Source organism: Falco cherrug, chromosome 6, assembly GCF_023634085.1.
Source record: "Falco cherrug isolate bFalChe1 chromosome 6, bFalChe1.pri, whole genome shotgun sequence".
Taxonomy (NCBI): domain Eukaryota; kingdom Metazoa; phylum Chordata; class Aves; order Falconiformes; family Falconidae; genus Falco; species Falco cherrug.
Genome location: NC_073702.1, coordinates 10518948 through 10545136, shown reverse-complemented (window position 1 = coordinate 10545136; position 26189 = coordinate 10518948). Strand labels below are relative to the sequence as shown.

At 43.1% G+C, this 26189-nt stretch overlaps 1 protein-coding gene across 5 annotated transcripts in view; it reads right to left on the bottom strand.

The window, feature by feature from the left end:
- FILIP1 (filamin A interacting protein 1) overlaps nucleotides 1–26189 on the bottom strand; it is a 109335-nt gene that overhangs the window by 11074 nt on the left and 72072 nt on the right. For 3 of the 5 annotated variants that reach the window (XM_055713567.1, XM_027817110.2, XM_027817113.2), the window contains one exon: nucleotides 4796–7601. In XM_055713567.1, coding sequence (XP_055569542.1) covers nucleotides 4796–7601 — 2806 coding nt within the window. Of the gene's footprint in view, nucleotides 1–4795; nucleotides 7602–15157; nucleotides 15340–15569; nucleotides 15756–26189 lie in introns of those variants that run through there. The other 2 variants (XM_055713569.1, XM_027817115.2) reach the window with 2 other exon arrangements.

The window sequence follows — 26189 nt, the reverse complement described above, 5'->3', positions numbered from 1 at the left end:
CGACTGTCTGTCTCTCGGTCATCTCTTCCAAGAACCAAGCTCTAAGCAGTTCCCTCCAGCCCTGTTTGTCTGTAGGCCGCTGTCTTCTGGCTGATACAGGAATGCAGTTCCAACCAGAAACCAACCCTTACGCAGCTGGCACGGAGTGCCCAAGGCACAGCCCCACGGGACGCAGAGTGATGCTGGCTGGCTCTGAGCTGGCAGTACATGCTGCTGGAATAGCACAGGGAGCCAAAGCGAGGTTAGGAAATACATTACTGGGAGTGAGATAAATACATGCAGCCGCTGAGCTGGTTAGGTCGGCAGTCAGCGCTCACTGCAGACACCGGCAGGTATATTAAGCCGCAAGGTTGCAGTAGTTGAACAGTCCCATTAGAGGAAGAAAAGCAATTTGAATGTACAGAACATTTAGCATGTTTTTGTTGTTTATAACAGATCCTGCTTAGTGCATTTTACTGACACATACAAACAGTGGTTTCACACACACATTCACTTTTGGAATACTTTAATAACAAAGGTGCTTTTTCAGCACTTGTTCCTGATCAGATCAGGGACCAGCTCGCCCTGAACAGAAATGGTTCAGTTCAGTGGGTGCCACAGATACCTAGTGCAATTTGAGATGCCCTGGGCTACCTCAAGCTACCAGCACAGGGCTGGTAGATAAGACAGAGGACCCAGGGAGACCTTCAGCCTCTGATAAAGCAGCTGGAAGTTAGGCAGGCTACCTGACAGCACTTAAAATGACACTAAAGAAGTATGTTTAGGCAATTGAATCTTGAAAGGGTGGGCCTTGAGATCTAGTCAGTACAGTCAGTGGAGCCCAGTGGGCAATTGAGCCCACACTGAAGCTAGTGGGGTCTCAGCTGAATCACCCTCCAGTCCCCACAGTGCCGTGCCAGCGCACAGGGCTCAGTGCTCTGGGCATGCTGTGCCATTTGAGGTATCCCGTCAGCTTCCACTGCAGAAAGGTACAGGTCTGTGTTAGAACTACCAGCCTGTCTCAACTGCTATAGGGAATGCAGACAGCACCACGCGCCTCTATACAGGCAAGCGAGCTGACCCCTGGATCTCTAGTAACTCTAACAGAAGCTTAGGGCATATATGGGACACCTACAAAGAGCTCAATTTAGATGCTGGCCTCAAACTGAATGCTGCTCAGATGAAAGTAGCCTTATAGCTGCTTTAACGTGTGCCCAGTTAGCTTTGGCACCCAACAGCTTTTCAGCTGTGCCTTCCTGCCTCGGTTACCTAATGCTTTGCACGGTTGGTGCCATGCCACTGTGCTGGCCCTGCTGCAGCCAGGATTCCCTCTGCTCCCTGCAGATTTGCATGTCACCAGTTTCACTGTGTACCCTGGCAGCATGAACAGCTGGCACTGGATGCCAGGCTTGTAGGAGGTGGGGAGCACGGGGATGAAGCCATTATAGGACTGACACCCATCCTGGTAGCCAAAGAAGACCCAAATTTACCAGCAATCCTACAGCCAAATATAAAGCCTTAATAATAATAACAATAATAAAAAATAAAAATAATAAATAAATAAATAAAGGATATAGGCACCACCGTTGTTTTTTCCCCCAAGAATATTTGTTTTTATTCTGTGAATTTTTTACTGTAAACTATATGAACTGTCCTGGGAACAGGGACTTGGGCTAATGTGCTCAGGCAGGGCTAACAGCCAGGCTACAGTTTCAGGCTCATTTTAGTCTGCATGTTCTCTGGCCTCATAGTCTGGAATTTTTGGTTGTGCTGTGGTCCATCTGTAGTAATAAAACTATCTGCTAGCTCTGTTACGGTAGTCCAAGTATTTCCCTGGGAATGGGTTTGACTCTAGTCAAGCTAAGGAGCATCAAAATCCATTTTTTTTACTTGTGGTAATTACCCAAATCCATAGGCTATCATATAAAAGGCAGTTACGAGCTTAGGATTTGGTTGTATTTTTTTTTTTAATCCAAGTGGCAATGATTCTCTTAAATGCTGAATTCAATCCAACTGGTCAAACAGTCTCCATCACACCAGCTCCTGCTGTGGAGGCCCCTGTGGGACTGGACTGCACTGGGTGTCAGCACCGGTGTGACAAAGCCAGTCCTCAGCTAGGTAACCCTGGGCTTGTGCAGCAGGCAGAACGTGAAGTCCTCCAAAACATCTGGGTCCAGTAAGTTTACGAGCCAGTGGAGACACAGTCACTGACCGGTGCCTTTTTCGGTTCATCTTTTTGGCTAAGCGCTCAAAAATTTCCCATGTTCTCCTTCAGGTGCCTGTGTCTTTCTTTGGATCAGGGTCTCATTTTACCTAAATCAAAACTGTGGCAGACTCGGAAGAGGACTTGGATCAAAGGAACATAAATCTCTAGCTACTTTAGAGTGCAAATAAACACAACTGTAACACCCCTTAATCCATGGGATTTGTGGGATTCAAAAGTCACGATGGTTCATCAAGAAACCACAGTCTGGTTTTGGACTCACATATGCAGGGAGACATCACAGTTCAGGCTGAACCTGTGTGCACCACCTTAACATTAACTTCACCACAGTACTGAAGGTAACTAAAAATTTGAATTGGAAGAAGAGTTAAATGTTTTCAAATATGAAAACAGTAACTGCAGATTTGTTATAGCAACAGATGAAAGCTCGAATTTCAGAATTATTTTCCCCTTTGTAGCTTGGCACTGCACTAGTACATTGCACAAAGCATCTTGTATGAGGACAGTTGAGAAAAGAAGTAAATCAGTAAGCTAAGAAAGCAGCTGTGTATCAGTTTGTCTTCTCTGATTTTGTGGACTTAAATGCTCAAAATTATATCGATGTTGGTTTCTTCTAGGGTTACTGAGTAAATCGTCACAACTTGTTTTTTTCTGACTAGGGGTATTGAAATGTGTTTGTAAAGTAGTCATTTGCAAAACAGATGGTGAATACACAACTTCTGAGTTTTTTTTCAAGGGGTTAGGGAGGAAAAGGCACATTTGGGCTTGTTGGAAGTTCCCTGCTCATCTAAGGACTAGGGATCTTAAAAAACAAAGGGGAGCAAAAGATAAAAGTAAATCTTATGGTTGAACTATTTTCCTTACATTCCAAGTCAGGGAGTATGAAGTGAAGAAAGAAACCACTTTTTAGCTAGATGAAAACAAAACAAAAAAGTTTTGTCTGCCATGGTTCAGCGCATCATCACAGTAGAGACAGACATCTAGTAAAAAAGAATGAGGAACTCTTAAAAAAGAAAAGTTTTCCAAGCTTCTGAGAGACAAAGGAGTTTGTAAATGAATTAATTCAAGACTTTTTAAAAAATGAACAGTTGTCTCTAGGAAAACACTGTACAGTACAGTATACACATTATATATGTGGGGAGAGAGAGAGAGAGAGCACATGTGCAAACCCAAATAGATCTGTATGATGAATGCAAGTTTCCTTAAGTTAGAGGGCTTAAATGGGCATGGCAGTCTCTCTCCAGAAGTGTGGAAGTGTATCTTAAATACACTTTGACATTTCAGCTTGGAAAGAAATGGCTGAACGAGACGTGTTGTGGGGGTCTCCAGACTCCTGAGCAGCACAGACAAATGAACAGGGGATGACTATTCAGTATTTGTCAAGATACAAGAAAGAGGCTGTAACCAATGAAGGTATTGCATAAAAGGTATCAAACAAAAGAGCATTTTTCCCAGAGCCCACAACTGAATTCACTGCCCCCTGATGTTGTGGAAACAACAGTATAAATGAGTTCAAAAAGTAATTAGAAGAATAAATAGAAGAAAACTCCGCCACGGTCTATTAAACACAAAGATGTGGCTACAGGCCCTGCTTCAGAAAGAAATACCCACCTATTGCCAAAAACTGAGAACAGACGCTGAGGGAAACATTACTGTGTGTTTACCCAAAATAATCTTCCCTTAAGCATCTGCTGCAGGCTCTGTGTAGCTAAATAAGCTTTTGGACTAATACAGTACTGCTGGTTTTCTATTTTGGTTAAATTCTTCTTTCCCAGGGTATTTCCAAGTAAAGCAATGCAAAACCATGTCCAGTAATAAACCTGAGGGGAGGACTATCAATAAATAATTGTCCAATATGTTTAAAGACATAGCTGAAAGCCTGATTAAAGTACAAAAAAGCAGCCAGGGTACCACCACAGAGGCACAATATGTTAGCAAAAATATGTTAGATGAAGCACTGTTGTAATGCCGCACTCAAAGAAGTCGAGAATTTCAGATTCAGAAAGAGATTTACTGTTCGCTGGCTGAAAGGGGCTTGGCACTGTCAGCAATGATACCATGTCTACCTATTTATTCCTTTGGAGTTCAGTATTATAGTGGATACTAATTAAATTATAACTACGATGGGATTATACCAAAGAAATACCAGCCTGCATGATCACACTCTAAAGACCCATCAGCTGGGCCAAAAATCATTCTAAGTATTTTCAGAAGTCAGAAACTGCACTCACCAGTAACAGAAAGTTTCCTGCTCTGTCACCTTCATCATTCTTTGACCCTCTCTGTCTCTCACTTGCAATTTTACAGGATTACCATTATGAAAATAACTTCAAAGGAACTTTGAAGGGACTTCCTTTGAAAGTTAATCCTTTGGGAGAAAATGCCAGAAGTATAACAGTGTCCAACACTGGCACAAAAATATATGAATCCGGCAAATTTTGATTTTATGGTTAAGCTCATATCTAAAACAAATGTCGGGAAATCAAGAGTTTCTCCTCACTCCATCCATTTTCCCTGCTGGCATCTCAAGCCGCAACTGTAGTTGCCCTTCTCCTTACCATCAAGACTACATCATGAGACGATGCTGCTTACCACTGATTGTGTTCCTCGGGTGGAAGACGTTGTAACAGGTGTTATAGTGATAGTACTTGTCACCTTGCTTGCTGCAGGTCGCGAGGACAGGTTGTTCCGGGGCGATCGAAGGACAGTACCAGTCACAACTTCTTTCTCTGCTGCTATGTTCACCGGTCTGACTGTTATGACAGGACTTGCACCATCGGGTGCAGCACTGGGGGACCGTTTAAACTGGGAACCTAAGTGGATGTGGATTTTGTTGTCTTCTGTCGTAATAATGTTGGCATTGGCGTTGTACTTGCGGATTGGAGTTGGGACGGTTTGTTTTTCTGGTGTTACTTTGAAGACAGCCCTTCCCATGGTCATATCTTGCGACTGTGGAGAGACAGAGATTTCTGCCGGTGCTGCCGATGTTGATACTGTCATAATCTGAATTGGTGATGCAGGTCTGTCAGCGAAGGGTGCTCTCCCTCCCTCTGGGGACTTTTCCCTGGAGAATGTTGTTATAGTGACTGGAGACATAGAACGATCAGGGCCCATGGGACTTTCATTGCCTTTTCCTTTTTGTGGCATAACATTTGGAGAGGGAATGATAGTTATTCGTGGCTTCTGATTTCCCAAAGTAGGAATGACAGTGGTACTTGAAAAAAATTCCTCTGAGGTTGGACTGGTTATCTCCAAAGTAGCTGTGCTGTTCTCATGATCTGGTGTCACCCGAATATGAAGAGGCTGACCCTGCTTTGGTGAAAGGACAACCTCCCCAGGATGCGCTGAACTACTGTGGGTCCGGGCTCCTTTATCAGGCGTTGCCTGAGCCCCATTTTCCCTCTTTCTCATCCATGGTATCCAAGATTTCCTCATTGCAAGTTCATTCGCTGCTGGAGGGTATCTCTCCAGCACTGAAGAACGCTCCATGGGTTTTTTCAGACCTACCTGTCGTAGATTGCTCATGATGTGATTCTCCTCCTGGAAGGATTTCCTTATAAACACTGCAGGAGTTTCTTCTTCTGCTGCTTCACTGCTCACAGCATCTGTCTGCACACCAGTGGACGTCACAGGAACATCGACCATTCTTCGTCCATTTATGCTAGGCCTCAGAGCACGGCTGTAACGCTTAGAAAGCTCCAGCTCTCTTGTTAGGTTCAGCACCTCCTGCCCCATGCTCTTGCTTTTATTCTCCTCTTCCATAAACCTTTGCTGCAGAACTGAATAATCAACTTGGAGCTGAGAAAGCTGGTCTTCTTTGTTCATCAGCTCATGGATTTTTTCCTTAAGAGCTTGAACTTCTGCTTTCAAATCTCTACTTTTAGCCTCTTCCAGACGAAACCTGTGCCTCAGCTCTGCCTCCTGGCTCACCGCTTCACCTTTTTCTATTGCTTTGGTTTTGGCAATCTGGAGTTTTATCTCCTCCAGCTGCTGAGAAAGAAAGTTAGCTTTGTCTTGCTCAGTCCTAAATTTCTGCTCTAGTTGATCATATTCATCTTCTGTCTTCATCAAATCTCCTTCAACCACTTCCAATTGTTTGAGACGTTTTTTCAGTCTTTCAATTTCAATGGTAAGTTCTTTAATCTTGTTGTCCTCATGACAGCCGTGCTCTGGTCCTTTCCTGGTTCTACCTCTCGTAATTTCTCGTTCTACTTCCTCCATACCATCAATTCTTTTCTTTAACAGGTCAACTCTACAGCTTAGTTGAGAGGATTTTTCTTCTTCACTTCTCAGTTTGCCAATTAACTCATCCCTTTCCTTTGTCAAACCAGATACTTTTTCTTCCATTTCAGATTTCAATTTCAAAAATTTCTTACTTTCTTCTATCAGTTTCTCTGTTACATCCATAACTTTCCCTTGTTCAACTTTAAAATTCTTGTTTAGACCCTCAACCTTTTTTTCCTCCTGTTTTATTTTTTCCATCATAATTTTTCGTTCATCAACTAACATTACAGTAAATGACTTCAGCTTCGTAAGGTCATCTTTTAAGCTTATTTCAGCCTTTTCCAACTTACTTTCTGATGCTTCAAGGTCTTTCACTCGAGTCTTCACCACTTCCAACTCATTTATCAAATCCTTAGTCAAACTCTTTTCTTTGTCCAAGTTTAAGTGTAGCTGGGTGCATTCAGACTTACTTCTACTGAAAGCCTCTTCCAGCTTCTCTAACTCTGACATTCTTTTCTGCAGTTTTTCCACTTCAAGTTTCAGCTCTTTGCTATGGTGCTCTTCCTCTTGCAGTTTATTTTTCAGCTCTTTACACTGGGATTCAGTTTTTGTGATCTCTTCATCCTTCCCCTCCATTTCAAGCACACGCTTGCGGAGGTTCTCAACTTCTGCCATTAAGCTAGAGTTCCCACATTCCCCTTTTGCTATTTTATCTCTTAGTTCTTGAAGTTCCTCCTCAGCTTTTTGAAGATTTTTGTTAGTTTCTTCTAGCTCCTCTATTCTGCGAGTCAACCCCACTAGCTTAAGCCTCAGCTGTCTATTATGTGACTCTTGATTAGCCAGTTTAGCAGTCATCTCCTCATGTTCTTGAGAAAATGATGATGTTTTGTGTTCAAGTTCTGCCTCTAACTTCATCAGGTTTTGTCCATCTTCTTTTGTTTTTGCACTGATAATTTTAAGTTTTTCTTCTTCTTCCTTTAGCTTTTGGTTTAAGTCCTGTATTTTCTGGCTTTGCTGACCAAGTTGTTCAATATGCATTTGTCTTTCATCTACTAGCATGAGTGCAAATGATTTGAGCTTGACTAGTTCTTCTCTTAGCTTATTGAGCCGCTTTGTATGTTCCTTCTCCTTCCGGGCTTGATAGATCTTCTCCTGCTCAAGAAGTTTTTTCAACCTGAAACATAGAAGAGATGCATTAAACTAATATATGTGTGTGTGTGTATGTGTGTATTTCTCAATTTTTAAAATAACCTTTTTTTTTTTTTTTTTTTGGTAATAACCTAAGTAGTCTCTCAAGAAATAACTACCAACTACAGTTACGTTCCAAACCCAAATATTTTACATTACAAAAGTTAACTGAAAATGACATAAAATCATCTAGAATTCTGAAAAGCAGTGAAATTTTATACCTGTGTGGATAACAAATACATGGGGGTTTGATACATTTACATTTATTTCTCTGTTAGGATGATGTTGGTAAAAGTATGTAATATCCCAACAGGACAGGTGTATATCTACTCACCAATCCATTTATACCAAAGTTGTTTTACAAGGTGGATTCCTCCTTATGTCTTGCATACACAAAAATGAGTAAAATAATACAAAAAATGAAAACTAATTGATATATGCAGCCACACATAAATGGATCAATCCTGGTTATAAATAAACCAGCAGGACGGAAGATTACATTAGCACACAATTGAAAACCATCTGGGCATCACAGGCATAAGAAATTAGCAGGAAGATAAATTTGCCAGCAGAGTGACTATGATGTGCAAAAGTTTCTTCTTCCAGGCACATTTCCATTTACAGCAGTAGATTTTGTGGACTGCAAGGGTCCGACTAATCAAACCTTTGGAAAACCTCAGCTGGAAAACACTCTTTTTTTATATAGTCTGCAAAGCTGTATTTTCAGCCAATATAAAAGCTCGCAATACTCAAATTAGGTGTATCCTCAGAAAGATAATAAAGAACGACATTTTACAGCCTTACCCATGCAACATTTAAATGGAGAAATTACTAGTAATAGAAGTATTTTATATCTGTGATTTGTATTCAGGATATGTGGACATCAGCACAGGAAGTTTGCACATGTTGTTAAGCACAGATTTCTGAGGATGGTGATCCTTAGCTGACAAAGAGGTACAGATAACACAGGGATATATCCTCTACTAATGTAAGAGCCTTACTATAAAAGTAGCAATACGACTTAGAAAAGACACAGGTACGCGCTCTGAATTTACCGTGAAATGACATGTTTTTCAAACCACTGCCAAAGTACCTATAACTCCCATATACCCTATCAAGATACACGTGACGATGCAAATCCACTTGCTTTGCTTATCCTACATCTGAAGCTTTTCAACTTCTTTGTAACTGAGACACACAGCGAAGTGATAATAGCAAACCAATTTACCACCTGTTAACTAACTTGCAATAACTGGAACATCCATATCTTAGCAAAGATTTACTCTTCTCAGTATTTTTATTTGAAATGCTGGACTGTAGATGGTAGTGGAGGAAGCACAGACATAAAATCCTCTCTGCTGCCCCAGCAATGAAGTGGTGCAAAGAGCTCCGGGGCACAGTGTCATACACAAAGGATGTCTCCCGGAGCCCTCACCTGAAATCTAAACTCCTAACAGCCATATTAACTTGGTCCTCCAGCAACTGTTAATGTTTCACTCCTTGCTCCTCGGGGACCAGAATGAACAGGAACTGGAAATAAAAGCTATAAGAAAAGAGAAGGAAGTCAGAAAGCAGAACACAGGATGCAGTAGGTAGGGAAGGAGAAGGCTGAAGAATGCATTTGAAAACAAGAGTCGGGTAGGATGTGGGAGTAAGAGAATAGCAGGAACCAGCAGGAGAGAGAAAAACAAACAAACCTCACAGCCAACCTTGCTGGGTCACAGATTATTCTCAAAAAAATCTCTTTAGTTTTGGCAGCTCTTTGGAAAGGACTGAAAAGGCATGCTGGTGGATGCCTCATTATGGGTCAAGTTAGAATGTCAAAAGGTAAAAGACGCGCTGCCACTCACAAAGCATGCACTTTTCCCACTGAAGAAGGAACTTTATTAGCATGCAATATATTCCGTGGCTGTTCTATCACACTGCTTCATGCAAAAGGTTCTGCCAAGAATTCTCCCTCATCTCTCCCAGGCTACATTTTTAAAGAAATAGTATGCACCTTTCCACAAAATATTACTTTGCCATGACAGAACAGTGTGCCCTAATCTGGTGGTGCTCTAAATGACCCATCTCCCAAAGTCATAAACATATATACAAGAATACGAGATCTTCAAAACAGAACGTTTCCAGCCTCCCTTGTCCCACAGGAAAATTTTAAGGTGACCCCTATAAATTCAAAAAACAGAAGACAGCACTTTGTTTTCTTTTTAACAGTCTTGCCCCTTGAAAGCCTATCTAGAGATGCTCACAAAACTGCCTATGAATTTGAATTCCTAGGCTGTTCATAATGGACACGTGTGATTTTCACTTAGCAGTTGCTACAGGTGGTACGGACCAGCCAAGCTGCTAAGCAGAGTACAAAACAATTCACTGGCCACACACGGCCCCCATGATTACCTGGGAGTCTACTAGGGAATACTGCCAAGAAAGCCGCTGAAAAAAAGCCCAGATACCTGTTACACTAAGACAAAGAAATGCCATGGATAAGACTGAGCAACAGGAGAAGAAAGCACATTAGCACTGTCAACTGCCTTGCTGTACCTAGCAGGAGAGGTGACAGTGGGGAATATCTGGCCTGGCCCCTCTGGGACATGCAAAACCAAAGCACTGTAACTGTGCCAATACGTGGAGATGAATTTACTAACAAGTCCGTGCTGAACAAGGTAGGAAGCACCATGCAGCATTTTATCCTGCCTCAGCTTTTACACGGTGAAACTAGACTGCCTAAGATTTGACAAGTGAACTTTCACAGGAGATACCTGACAATACTTCTGTTTTCCACGTCCAGGGAAACCGCTTCTAAAATCCGATTCTGGGAGGGATGGATGGGAAAACAGCATCCAAATAAGTGCAGATGCCAAAGTAATAAACAAAATCTACACCTTTTCAGAAGTGTTACTTCTGTTACTAAAATAAAGCTGAGTTTAAGCTTTTCCATCCTTGTAGAACTCTCCTACCTCAGTGGTTAAAATGGAATTGATGTTGTCCCCTCTTGACCCTCACAACTGATGTATTATCGGGCTTCTCATCGGACTGCTGCTGCTAATGCTTACTTTAAGGAGTGTGAAGTAACGCAGACCTGCATGGGCTCTGATGCAATACTAAAAGCACCTCAGATTCACAGCACGTGTGTCTGCAACGTGTTATCCAGAGCAACTGCACTCTGGACTGTCAAGGGGTTGAAAGCACCTGCATTCAGGATCAAAATAAGCAAAAAAGAAAAGAAAAACAAACCAAACCAAAATCTTTAATAATGAAATGTGGGGCTAGATACAGTCAAAACACCGACAAGCCAACAGTTTGGTACTCCCAGTCCAGTCCCTGTATTTGCTGTCTTGGTTTGGGGTCTTTTAGAGATGGGGAGAAATAATTTGGATACAATTGGATAACTTGCATTCACCAGTGTGTCTGAGGGGCTCGGTATCCGGATCACCGCAGGGAAACAGGCAGATCTGCTCCAGTTCCCTGCAGAAAGGGGGACCATGCTGCCTGCTCCTTTGTGGAGAGCACTGCTGAGGTCTGTGCAGCACCTTTTCCGCACGGGTTACCACGCATATCATATCAAAACATGCAGCCCGAGTCATTCCCCGAACACACGGTCTTCTGCTGCCATGAGGATCCAGACGGTCTCTCCCTTTCCTTGCTATCTGTCCTCCCCACAGTATTTGAAGAACAGGTGCCCACAGCTTTCCAGCGTTCAAGATGATCACACTCCCCCTTGCAGTATATTAGATAAATAAAATAGCAAAGCTTTAGGTATGACTATGTGCAAACTGTTAACTGCCTCAGTTAAAACCAAACATCCCAGGACAATGCTGTTCCCTGATTTTGTACCACAAAGGAAGATGTCTGACTGGCATGGGGAAGGACACTGGACTACAAAAGCTACTGATGCAAGTTTGCATGGTCCCTGCTGCATCAGGGAGCTGCGTCTCCTGCATCCTTCCACAGCCTGCAGCGTTAGCTGTTCACAGCCATGCTGGGCAGCACACGGAGTAAGGAGCGAGAAGACTTTCACCAACCAATCTCAGCCTGCAGAGCAGGCAGGCCCCGGAGTGGAGGAAGTGCAACTATGGACTTAGTTTTAACATCCTTCATAAATGGTGTGCTGGAAGCAGCCAGCAAGGAGGAAGGTGAGAGTGGACGGGCAGTAACCAGGCCCTCCGTGTCCTCCTTTCTTTGGGTTTGTGCTGAAGCATTTCATTGCAAAGGGTCTTTCTGCTTACCCTTCCTTCCTCCAACCTTCAGACTGATCATCAGAAGTGCAACAGGATGCTGATAGCTGCTGAAGCCTCTCCCTCCAGAGATGTGGCTTCACTGCTTTTATTACGGTTATACTCCAGTGCTTTGTCCTACCAGTCTGACTGCCTTGCTCAGGCTGGGACTAATCACTCCTTCAGATCTGGATGGCAATTTTTCCTTAAAGCAAACCTAGCCAATACCATACTTTTCCCCTCCTTCCCCCAGTGACATGCCAGCTGCCAGAAAGCACAGTTATTGTGTCAATGTACTTCTGATAGTTGCGGGTTACGGAATAGACACAGTTTGTAAAACAGCACTTTAGGTACATTGAGAAGACATGTCCAACACAGACAGGGCTTTGGTCTGCTGCAAGCAAGTCCCTGAGTCTGTCTTGAAGGACAGGTGACAGAGGACATGGATAACTGTATCTCCTCCTTCCATGCAGAGTGGTTGAAGGGCTTCTTGCATCAATTTATTGAATCAATAAAGCTACAGGCTCTGCTTAACCACATACATTGTGTCTCCTGTTTTATTTCTGCATATGTCAAGTTCAGTCACTGAGATGCAAAGGCGGAACCCCACAGTCCATTTTCACAGTGTCTCTTCTCAGGCCACAGTAAGACTTCAATGCAAATTATAATTATAACTTACAGCTGGGAAATAATGTTTTTGTGTTTTTGAAAGACGCTGCAGTAATTTCATACCAGGAGAGCCCCAATGTGCATTACTGGATTTTAGATGAGATTTCATTTGTAGATGGTAAAAGCAGTAGCAGCAGCAAGACTTCAGCTAAAATCAAGCATTAGTTCTCATCTACATTTGCAAAAGATATTACAAATAGTGGCCAAGAGACATTTTCTTGCCTTCTGAAGGATCATAAACTTCATAACTACATTTGAAATACAATAAATGTGGCAAATTGGGAACTATAAAACCCCTGCTTAGCACTGATAGCTGATATGAGAAGCCATTCTCCAAAGTGGCTTACAGTATTTTCAGAAAATACAAAGAAGTTTCGGTTATCAAGGGAAAGATGCTCAGTGACTTCCAAAAAACCACCTCTCCCCTCAAAAAAAGCATTTACTTCAGAAATTTTACTTTCAAAAAAATTTACATTCAAACAGAGCAGGCACAAATGAAAAGCCCCCAAAACATGTACTGAAAATTATACCAGTGTTTGCATTGCCCTTTCCATTTGTACTTCCATCAAGATGAGAAAACATCACAAATGCTCATGCCACCTCTTCCATCTCTAGCATAGAAATAAGCACTCACTTATGCAAAGAAACGCTGATTAGGCAGGGCAAGCCAGAGGATGACCTGAAAGGACATGAGCTGCCCCTGTGGTCTGCAAATGTGTGAACATTTTGGCACCGTGTTTCAGCTGCGTTGGCCTGGTTTAGCTTCCTGCTTTGCAAACAGACTAAGCCAAGCTTCCCAAGGCGTCTGTCAGTGTTTAATGAAGCGCTAGCAGGAGAGAGGCTAATGTGGAGGGCAATCTGGAGAGAGGTGGAGAGCTATTTTCCCTGCTGTCAAACCAGGGCAGCAAGAGGAACTGCAGGTAGAAGGAAGCGGGTGGGAAGGAGGGAAGCAGGTAAGGTCTCTGGAAGGACCTCACAGCCTGGAGGTCCACAGAGCTCCTCGTTGCTGCTTTAGCACAAAGCCATCTCGGACATACTGCTCCTGTAGTACCTTTTTCTGCCATTTAGATTCCAAAACGTTTGTTGCGATGGGATGTAATTACTTCTGTCCTATTTTGTGGATGGCCAATAAGTAGGGGTTAAGAGAAGCACTTTAACGAGGACCTAGTCACTCTAGGGATGAGCTGACTGAGGGCTGATGAAGGCTGCTTCCTCCCCGAGAGGCCAACAGCATTCCTGCCACTCACTCAGCAATCCCAAGGAAGCACTGGGAGAGCAAAAGCCTTCACAAACTCGTCTTTCCATTTCAACCCTAAAGAGTTTGCTACTGCATATGCAGAGTTACAGAGACTGGACAACTTCCTAGTGGTAGCTAGAAAGCTGCTGCCCATTAAGTGATTTGAGAGGCTGCTCACTAGAATCCCTGGACAATGAAAACCAGCAAGAGGTGGTTTAACTTAATAAAGGAGTTCCCTTTTTTTTTTTTTTTCTCCTGTTTAATGTACAACAGCTGATTTTGAAGATTATTTCTGCAGCCACTGGGAAATCCTCCATATGTCAGGACTATTTCTGCGTGCTTCTGTGTTTGGGGCCAGGGTGAGATACTCAGAGGCTGAATTTCACTGAGTCTGAGCACTTACAGTCTCAGCTAAAACCAAAGAGAGCCAAAAGGTAGTCATGCTCTCTAGGAAGCAAAACAATCAGGGCTAACACTCCAGCTGGTCAATTCAAAATTAGGTAACACTTTCAAATCATCAGCTTCAGTCCTTCCCTCACATCCGTCTCAACTAAGAGAAGAAAGATGCAAATCAGATCAGATCCCACGGGAAGCAAAAGAATAAAGCACATCTGTGTTACTCTCTCCTTTCTATCCATTAATCTCTAAAGGCAAGGAACAGAGACAAATGTTTGAATGACCTTGCTACAGAACTTCCCGAATTGCTGTTCAGTTTACCACAGGGTCAACTCTGAAAACAAATAAAAAACTTGTGGGGAAAATAAATGTTACCAGCTCTAGGAACTCATAAAGCCAAATTTTTATGGCTACCTCCTATACAAAATTGGAAGCGTAAAAAACTTCATATCCTTCACTGCTGAATTCACTTTTAAAAAGTGGTTGTATCAAATTATATCAAAAGCAAATTAATATTCTTGCTACTTCACAACTACACAACAGTTCCCAAATTATCCTGCAAGAAAGAAAACATTTTCTTTACTTTGGAGGACACATTGCTTGTCTTCCGCAACAATTTTTTCTCCTCCTTTTGTTTCTAACTCTGATTTTGAAAAAATTAAAATCTGGTTTGCTAAAACAGTTAATTTGTGTTTAAACCGTCTTACTTCAACCGAACAGTGACTAAAGGCAGTATTTTGGAACAGGGACACTTAGGAAATTCAGTGTCCCAGCACCTTTCCAGCACCTTGGTCACAGAAGAAAAGCACCAAAGATCTTTAAGAACAAAACCTGTTCAAGCTATCAACCAGTATTACAATCCAACAGGCACTTTTTTCCAGCCCCCCCCCCCCCCCCCCCAGTTAAGATATCCACATTAATTTCGCAGGTCGGAGGAGGGGAAGGGGGACGAGCAGAAAGCATGCAAACAGCATCTGTGCGAGAAGGAAGCAGCAGCGCTCAGCTGAGGGCTGAAATTTTTCAAACCTGTCTCCGAGCTGCGGTTATCCTTCCCTGACCCCTGGATGCGCTGTCCGGGCGAGGCAGCCCCGCAGCCCAGCCCCCCCAGGTGCACCTTCCAGGGCTCCAGCCCGACGGGAACATCAGCTCCGGGCCGCCCCAGCCCCGCCGCGCCGCTCTGCCCCGACCAGCCCGGCCGGAGCCGAGCCAGGGCGGCGGGCGCCCCCCGGGCATCCCGCCCACCCCCCGGCATCCCGCCCCCCCCCCCCCGGGCATCCCGCCCCCCCCGGCATCCCGCCCCCCGGCCGCACGCCCCTCTCCAGCCCCCCGCCGGCGCCTACGCCTGTGCGCGGTGCGTTCGCTTAACCAGTGACGTGCACGTACAAGAACAATTAGCACGGCTCAGAGTCAACACTAAAAATCCCCTCCATTACCTTACCTTATAATTAGACTTTTTTTTCCCCCCTAAGCTACCAAAAAATAATAAAAAAGGAAAACTCCGCGGCACGACCCGAGCCGACCCGCGCCGGCCGAGCCGCTCCGCCGGCGGGCCGGCGCCCTGGGGCTGGGGCGCTGCCGTGTCCCCCGCGCACGGCACGGGGCCGGCGGCGGGGCCGGCAGCGGGCGGCGGGGCCGCGGCATCGTGCGCTCCCCCGGGCCGGGGAAGGGGTGGAGCCGCCGCCGCGCCGCGGCCGGGCAGGAGGGGTGCGGGGGTCCCGCTGGCGTGGCGGGTCGCGTCTGCCAGCGCTTCCCTGTGGCACCACTTTCCCGGAGTTTATTATTGACAGCCCCCTGCGGGCTTGCAGTTTATAGGTTAACGATTAAGAACTAACAGTTTGATCGCCGAGAACCCTTGCGGGTTGCTTGCTGTGAGCTGAACTGGGATGCACAAAAGCAACGCTTCCCAGTCCGAGCTGCCAATTCATTCCTCTGGCTCAAGGAAAGTTCCTGTTGCTTTTCTCTTGTCTTCCCGGTGTTTGAAGTGACAGCGCTACTGTTGGTAGGCGCTGGCTGATCTTCAGATCAGTTGATAAAGGCATCAATACATGAAGAAAATCCCCTGTGGATTTAATATACGCGCATATTTGTTTTTGAAAATTCATGCATAGTAGCACGGCTGAGAGTCTGCGTGAGGTCTGAAAAGCACCATTCTGCTAGCTCCCTGCATTAAAGAGGTCCTAAATCAGCCCTTTTGTTCCCAAACCAGCATAAAAGAATTTGGGGGTTCCTTCTGTCTGCCTAATGATTCTCTAGATTGCCCACGGTCACTTTTCGAGGCTTTGCAAGGGGAACTACAAACTACTCTTCCTTCTCCCTTCCCCTTCCCTTTCTCCTTCACCTTTTCTTTCCTCTTCCCCTTCCTGTTCACCTTCCTCTTTTCTTAAGAAGCTTGTAATATCCAAACCCACTGAAATCATATCATGTCAAATATTATTACCCAAAAAATAAGGACCAGTGTTGTATTTACATTTTTGAGCAACTATCTAACTTCATGTCCTTCTGTTATTTATTTTTCCTTAGGACCCTCACCTCATTTAGCATACAGGCTGGACAGTGCTCATTTGAAAAGCAGTGGCTTAATGATTGATTTTATGCTTTTTATTCGAGGCCCTATTTACCACACACTCTTCAGACTCTGCTGAGAACGGAATTGTTCATTTCTGCGTGTGAGATAGAAGCACAAAGGGACCAGGGTTTTTGTTGGGACACCTGCTCCAGGGTACATAGGATGTGGTTTTCAGAGTGCTGCAGGGTGGGTGCCGCGTGTGCTCAGATCACAGCCCCATCTGCCTCCAGCCCAGGAGCGGATGCTCCAGGCTCCTGAACGTCTGAGCCCAGATCTCCAGCAAGCTCCTCAAAATGAGAATCAGTCTTAGAATGAAAAACTTTCACAACCCATGTAAATTAGCTTCACATGACTTAACTAGCACCATGTAGGAAATCCGTCACACAAACTCAACAGGGGTAGGTAGAGTCACATTTTCCAGGGAAACATATACCAGCCTTAATCATTCTCTCCCTTTTTATATTCCCCTACCTCATTTACTAAATACTTTCCAAGAGATGAAGTTGAGGTTCTACAGAGAAATCATTGCCTCCTGTGCACGAAGCTGTTGCATCTCAATATGTTTCTATTTTTCCAGTGTCAGAGGAAATGTTTCTATACAAAACTTGTGTTTGATTATGCAGTTTAAAATCATTACACGCATCAAGAGGACAAATATTCTGCTTACTCTACTTACTGTGCTCTTTGCAGTCTTAGTAACTGTTCTGGTAAAGATACATATTCTTTAAAAAGAGGAAATTACATGCACAATGGTAAACACTAAAATAGATGTCCAGCATCGAAGTTTAATGATGTGGCATTATATTGGTGCTTTAGGGAGATCATCTGAAGAGTTCAGATCTTTAGATTGCCTGCATAAAAATCTACACTCTGAGTTAGTAAAATAATTGATAGCAATAGCAGGCTGTCAGCCTCGAGGCAGTTTGATACTAGAAAGCCACAGAGTACTTCGCAAGCAAGTTTCAAAACTATCTGCTGACAGACGGGTTTGACTGTGATCAGCAGCTGAGAGCAAGGCTCTGCCCTGCGACACTGCTGGCTCTGCAGGAGGATATCTGGTCACACACCCCGACCTGGCTGGCTCTGGGCTCTGAGCTCGTTGCACAGCTCACACCAGTCCCACCGTACCCACTGTTCAGTTCTAGGCTCATCCTCACCTCTGCACTCTATTTCTAACCCCCACCCCTCCCAAATCCACAGCCCACCTAGATGTCCCCTATCTGCTCTGGCTCTTCTTTCATCCGTAATGGCACTCTTAGGCTAGCCTGGAACTGCAAATGACACATCTTCCTTCATCTATGTTTTCCTGGTCTCAGCTCAGAGCAGAAATTTCAGGGACATCAAGAGGATCCTAATATTTATATTAGGAAGGCAGCTGTGAGTTTATAGCAGTCAGCTTTGTACAGATGTGACATGAAGAAGGGAGGGGACACTGGGGATCCAGGCCAGAAGACATCACCTGTCTCATGAAGTCCAACCACACACAATCACAGCAGCTGTGCAGTGGACTCCTGGCCACACCAGAGACCTCAAGGCATTACCTCTGCCCATCACAAATTTGGCAGCCAAAAACCAGCAGCCAGAAATATAATGTACCATGAGAAAACCAGAGCTTGACTGAGGGCATTGCTAGTGTCCCTGCCTGGCAAGGGATGTGTTAAAGGGAATGCCCAGAGGATGCCACAGAGCTGGTCCCAGTCTAAGCCATTACATCTTGCCCTGGTGCAAGCAAAGTCAGGAAACATGTGGTGTCCTCCATAGTGTGCTGCATCATAAAACCACAGAATGGCTGATGTTGGAAAGGACCTTGGAGATGTCTAGTTCAGCCCCCTGCAGGTCCAGTTAGAGCAGGTTGCACCGGGCCTGCTCTACTTCCATCTGGGACATCTCTAAGGACAGAGACATCACAACTTCTCTGGGCAACCTGTTCCAGCACCTGACCAACCTCATCTTGAAAAAAAATCTTAAGTTAGGCTGGAACACTAAGACAAGGTGACATATACAACATACACTGCCTCATGATAGTCACCAGCAGCACCTGTGTCCACCAGTGATCCCCAGAGGGGACTTATCCCAGCCTGCCAGCTCCTCCAGCTTACTCTGCAACTTAGAAATAAAAGCACAGGGAATGTGATGTAGAGTCACTGAAGTTGTCTGGATGTAAGCCAGCAGGCAACTGGCTGCAAGACTTGTTAGAGAAAGCGCAGCGTGGCAGTGGTGAGCCTACACACCCTGCACTAGCTGAGGTATGGCCGTACCACCACCTGATCTCATAATTACTCTCCATCACCAGTACAACTGCTCCAGGTAGGCACCATGACAGCAGTACCAGAGCTATAGAGGACATCACACAGAACGTCACAGCTAAGGTCAAACAGGCCTTTAACCTTTACAACTTTCCTTTTACTGCATAGGAATCAAATTATGTGTATATATAAAAATATAAGGGTACTACATATGTTGTTATTTCTCAAGAGCACCTTCACTTTCAAGTCCCATCAAAGGCTGGGAAAACCTAAGTTGCTTCTCAGAATTTCATGAGTCTTTTTGTTTATGATGAAGTAGTCCAAGAAATGCATTCCTGAGTAAAGGAGCACTTGTGACATTGTGAGACCAGTTAAGAAAAACACCAAGAAATAAAAGCAGGGGAAGGAATAGTTAGGAATCCCAAATTCCAGCTCACCTCAGAAAGTCTGAAATTATACTGTGCATCTGGCACAGCTGTCTGATCTAGAGGAGAGTAACTAGGAAGCAACAAAAGATGGAATTGGTTTAACTATTAAATGATGTGCTAATAGACTACACATTTCTTTGACAAGTTCCTCTCTTTAAAAACTCACTAAACTCTGCACAGCAATGGATTCCTCTTGTGGATCTTAGAGACTTGTACCAAATGATTGTTGGATTATAAAATTCTCTGTAAACAGGGCTTTGTAACCTTTCCAGAGGGACTGCCCTGCTCTCTGTTGGCTCTTTATCTTCAGTGCAGAAACATATGTAACATTTATAGCAAAGGCAGCACTTGCAACTCTCTCCAAGTTTTCTAACATGTTACAAAAAGCCCAAATATTTCTGTTTGTGCAAAATAAAACTTGTCCTAAATTTGTGTTTACTTACATACATGAAAAAAATACAGTGTTGCTTGCCAGACTTAATTTCTTTGTACATAAAAGCTTCAAAGCAGTGAAAATCTTCTATCATTACTTGGGGTGGGTTTGGGTTTTTTTCTTCTTTTGGTAAGTCAAACTCATTTGGTAAGTCAGACCTGTCCACTTTCTACTTAGCCAGTTGCCTACTCTGAGCATAACAGATACTAATGAATTCAGTAGCGTCTTGATCGAGCATGACAACTTTGAACACAGAGGGAGGGGAGAGTCTGACTTTTAATTTGTTGCTGAAGATACAGTGAACAAGGTGATCCATTGGGCCTTTTGAAGACAAATAAATAATGAAGAAAACTACAGCAGATTCCTGAAACATGACTTTGTAGGAAAAGCCAGAGAAAAAGACTTCAAGTTGGACTCCGTGCTGTTATATCTCAGGCAATACATTTTATATGGCATACGTCATGCACACTAAAAAAACTTCACTCGGCGAGTTGCACTGACAACTGGCTTTGTTCACCTTTGTTCTTATTTAAAGCAGGTTGTTCCACGCAGCTGTTAAAAGACACTGTGCGCACACATACACATGCATACACATTTCCACACAGGCTTTTTTATTACTCCTCAGATCTTTCTAAATAAGTCATGCTGCTTAGATTTTCAATTCTTTTTCTCTTTGTAGCATGGAAATTGCCCTGTGTTAGGAACTGCTGCCTTTTGTGCAAGCATGATTCAAAAGTTTAACAAAAGCATTTCTGGCTTTCTTTTCCACTTTTTTTTTTTTTTTTTCTTTCCGGTTTTCTGCTTTCTTAACACTTGTGTGTACCCTTTTGATATCTGGGAAAACTCAGCATCTCCAATACTGGTGAGATGCCCTGAAGGATAAGTGATTACAACTTAGGGCTCATCTACATCAAGGATACTTTTTTATAATATAATTTCATCATTACTTTGTGAATAAGTACCAACAGTGTCATAGAAGCAGGCTGTGGCCCTTTGACCACAGAAAGCATCTCTCGAGTCAGGGGAAAAGGTGTCCAGGACCTCAGTGAAGTGCTTCCTTGCTGCTCCCTGCAGACCTGCCATCTTTAGTTTTGGCTGCTTCACGTATCTGTGCTTTACCACAGCACCCCACCAAATGCTGTCTTTACCTGATCTGGTCCCTACCCTTGTTTTTCTACGTTACTCACTTCTGATATGCTAGGTGTTCATGTCAAAAAATGATGTGGATGAGTGAGCTTGAGACTTTAAGAGCAGGGAAAGCCGTGCCTGTTCTCGGCTTACCAGGAAAGAGTCTTTTGGCAGTGTCTTGGCCTTTCTTGCTCAGGCTGGGTCTGGGACATGAATTAAATCTGACTGATTTTCACCTGTGTGTTGCTTTTATTCTGTTGGCAGCTGGTGCTTTGTGGTTGCCCCTTCTGCTGCCTCCCCCTCACCTGAGTTCTCTGAGCATGGGTTTATAGAATGGAAATAAATACTCCCTCTAGAGATAAGGGTTACATTTTAAAGTGTGACAGTAAGTAACTCATAAAGAACAGTGATGAATATTCCCTTACTGGAAATTGAAAATCAAGGCAGAATTACTTTTTTTTCCCCTAAAGCACATGATTTGTTGGCGCAAACAAGTTCTGGGAAGTCCCAGTGCCTGTGCTATACTGCATCAAGCATCATCATCAACACAATGCCTTCTGCTTCATTTTTGCTGTATTTTTCTATATATGTCATCTTTTGCTTGCAGCTTGGTCTCTCTTCCATCTTTATCTCTTCACTATCTTTCTTCAGTCATACACCTCGAAGGCTCTATAGCACTATACTTTTGCCAACAGCTAGTTCCCCTCACCACTCCCTCTGTTCTCATTAATCTCTTAATTCAGATTCAGTTCCCATATTCTTTGTCTCGTGGCTGCCATTCCCTGTACTAAACCTGCCTCTTTGCTATTCCTTGCCCTTTATTTCCCCTTTCCATCAGTTCAGTTCTTGCCCCGTTGCTCTAACTCTGACCTTTTCTGGACCTCATTTTCTTTGTTGCTTCTTCTCATTGACACCTCCTCAAAGCAAAGTGATCTAATGACTGACTGGGACTCAAAGGCACCTGAGTCCAACACCTAAAACTAAAGGTTTTCCATCTCAATGCTTCCTATTTGATACACCACTGAAATAATTTATTTGATAGAGTGAATAAAAAAGGTGGCCAGGAAAAATGAGAGAAAACAGGTTGTTTTAGCATCAAGGAACCCCAACTGATGGTGTCTGGAGTCACCATAACAGTGTCTCAAACATGGGAAAGTGTTAAAAAAAAAAAAAAAAGAGTGAAGAAGTTTAAGATCTGGATTTAGGAAGTAGTACCTTTCAAATAATTGCATGCACTAGGCGAGTCAAGCATGGAAAAGCTCACACAGCTGTACAACAGCAATGCAACTTGTGAGCAAGAGCCTGCTCAGGCATACTCAATATAAAAACTCCATCTCCCTCAATGCAGGGTCTCAGATTTTCTTAGAAATACAGGCTATAAGCGCACTGATTTGTATCGTATTTGGCCACCTCAGTCACAGCTTGACATAAGGATAAAATACACATAAGTGGAGAAAATTAAATAAACTCATGAGATTTCTTCTAGATTTTTTAAACATGACTTCCTGTGAGCACCATATTCAGTGATTTAGCAATTAATGAATCCTCAGTAAAACTCTCAAATGCTGTAAAAGAGCAGTATGTGGCTGCTTTTATGAGCTAAAGAGCTAAAGAAAATCTATCGATTTTAACATCAGCACTGAGTAATCCTGGCTGTCACACCACATCCTAATATGCTGTGTCCCAACTGACAGTCTAAAAGGCTATGAAGGTACTCCTGTTTATTTTCATGCCAGGACCCTTAGCTCTTGCCCTGAACACGAAGGAGCACACACCTGCCCACCACATCCATCCCACAAACCCACCTTTGCTAATGCTTTTTGCCCCTGTGTTCTGGAGATGCAGCATAAATGGACACTTCCCATACGCACCAGAAAAACCCCAAACCCCACTGCAACCATGAAAAAACCCCCACAAATACCCCCCCCCTACACCTACACAAAGCTTTTCTACTACCACATAGATAATTACTACAGCTTATGCAATTCTTAGGTTTGCTGTTCACATTAGAAAATTAAGAGGCAATTATAGAGGAGACTTTCCCCACTGTACACCCCACGGCACTCTCCCAGGGGCTAGACTCCCCTGAGATTTAAGCCTGCTATTTTAACCTCCTACTTGTAGTTGCTTAAAGCAGAATCCAAAAAGGACTGACATAGATATCTGGAATGTAATTAAAGAAGAATTTTAAAAGGGAAAGGTAAAAAGAAACATACACACAAAAAAAAAAAAAAAACAGGAAAGGGGAAAAAAACCCCGAAAAAAACCAAACCCACACATATAAAACTGAATGTTCATAGGCACCTGATTTTTGGGCAGATCTGTGTATCGGTCACCCAAACTTGCTGTTACACGTCCTTGGAAGTCCCATTATCCTGCCTGAGCTGAACATCATTCTCCACCCGAGGTTATTTGGGCCTCATGAAATACATGTCTACACACAGAATGGCAAGGGGCTTGTTCTGAGAACCAGGGAGACACGGCTGACCACAGCCACTGTGCAAGGACAGGAGCCATAGGTGCTTCCATTCAATGAAGACTTGCAAGGGGGCTGCCTCTTGCACCAGCGCCTGTGAGCTGCATTGCTTACCCAGGGAGTGGTATGCCTCGTTTTATTTCTCTCCTCAGTCTGAAATAATTCCAGCTTGCATTACCTCTTTCCAAGATAATGTCCCGATCACCAGCCTGTTGAGTGTTTGGATGGCAAAAAGAAAGGACAGGGAACACTGATGTACATAGACGGAGAGCAAGCAAGGAGAAACCAGGCCAGTTTCATACAGTAAATGTGAATTAGAAGGTGCTCTTCTTGCCCTAAAATTTCTTTCTACCTTGTCTGTGTTGCCATCCGAATAAACACAGAACTTATGCATCCTGGACCTGTTCTTTTCTAGTCAGGTATTTGGTTGTCAGCTGTTGTCTTCCACTGAGCGTCATCACTTACAAATCACTATAATGTTTAAAAATGTTATAGTGACATAAGTGCAAATGATGCCACACACAGAAAGAGAGGAAAAATCAGCTTGGAAAAGCTTACAGCCTCCATGGTAGAATCAATAGGCAATACTGACCAAAAATAATTCAAAATACAAAGGCGTTATTTGGCTGTAGAAATTATGTAAAAAATAATACATTAATAAATTACTGTTATAATAAACATAAATGTATATATAAGTTATATTAAAATATATTCATACAGGAAATAAATATTATTGATAAGTTATTTTGCTGGAGAAATTCTTATCTAGGAGCTATAACTCAATTCAAGAAACTGACATATATAATACATTTCTATATGCATATATATACTTTTACAGGTACACACACACACACACACACACTCTGTAGCGTTTTCAGCGTTCCTCCCCTGATTCTTATTAATCCCATTAATCAAGAAGAGCTCTACTGACTTCAAAGGAATTGCAACGATACCAGCTTTGTGATCATGAAATCCAAATCATGTGATCATGAAATCAGGTTGGCATTTTTATGGATTAGTTTCCTAAGACCTAAAGAAGCTGGATGTGGAGAGCTCAGCGTGCTAACGATGGGCACAAAGCAATAGCACTTGCCACTGAAAGCAAGTCGGGCCAGCACCTCACGTTCTGTCACGTAAGGACACGTGCCAGTCAAACCTGGACACATTCTCTTCTCCATCATAGGATCAGCAGTGCCTACAAAGCATGAGCTGTGCAATAACTGCAAGTGGCAATGCCCTACCCTCCACAGCACCTGCCCGCCTTTCACCAGTATGGGCACTGTTTTGCCCCTGCTGTTTTCGGAAACCAGGATTCTATCCCAGCCAGTAATTTGCAGAATGAAAAAATGTTGAAAGCTATGCATTATTTTAAAACAAGTTAAGTCATCTAGGAAAAGCCTTATATTTCAATGATGAAAGAGCATACATCTATCCCTTTCCAGTTTCTCTGAAAATAAACATTTTAAATGGAACTGTACAGGAAGTCTCACCCTGTCATATACAGAGTTGTCACCAAGAGATACTTTTTCACTTATGACGTAATTGCTATCATCAGAAAAGCATTGCTGTCACACTGCTACAATTTAGCCTCATTTTGTCCTATTTTCTTTATCTTTTCTCATTAGGGCATTACATATTCAGCTACGTTACTATTAACCATTCCCTAACATAAGCAACTGTATATCAGAACTGTGTGAGTAATTGATTACTCAGTTCCAGGGCTGAATCAAAAATCCAATATGTAATTATCAAAGAAAAAAAACCACTTTATTTTTCTTTCTCATTCAAGTGAAAAGAAGTTTCATGTGGATTTCACTGTAACTTTTGTTCATCTTGAATAAGTATTTTCATTTCAGTCTTCATCATTTTAAGAAAAGCAGCAGATAGAGAAGGCCATATCTTAGCACCATGCACCAAACTAACAAGTGAAAAGTCCTCCTTTTTCAGAATATGGAGGAGACCTGGCCTGGTGAATTCCTGTGTCTGGGGGAATTTGAAAACCCAGGCACTGAGCTACAAGATTTTCAGCCCTTCAGTGAAAAGAACTCAATAAGGTATGTAAGCAACTTGTAACTTGTAAAAGCGGAACAATTTTACCCAGGAAGAATGGGAACAGACACTCCAAGAGACCCAGCGACATGACCAGGAATGCCTCCTCAGAGAGGTGGGTTTGGATCCCAACGGGTTGACAGGAGGATTCAAAGTTTCCCACAGTCCAGGTGAAATGGCATAATCACAGGGTTATTTGATATGGGGTTTTTGAGTAGCTGGTCTTGTAAATTAAGTCACCAGATTTTATTTGATGACATTCATATTAATTATCTTACACCCAAAATGGTATTTTTTAATGTGTTTTTTAAAAATTAGTTGGAACACTAACTATGGCAACAGAATATTATAATCACAGGTGCTTTACAAATATGTGCTGAATAATACATTTTGTGTTCTGCATTTCTTCCCCCTCACATTTGCACAAGGTTTGGCAAATTTCACAAGAACATTTGGTTTGGATTTTTGCACCACATGGGTTTTTCCTTCTTAAGATTTCTCCACATATAAGCCTTAAAAAGAACTGAAAACTGAAATGACGCAAATATAAAACTCGTTATTGGTGATCTCCACTGCTGGTGGAGATACTGCAGGAATGAGAAGGGATGCAGAACTTAGCACCCTTTTTGGGAAAGGAGATGGAAAAATCGTTACATCTGTTTAGGATTAGGAAAGCTTCTATATAGGCTCACTGGGTCAGAATAACTCCCCCAGTCAGATGACATCTTGTGG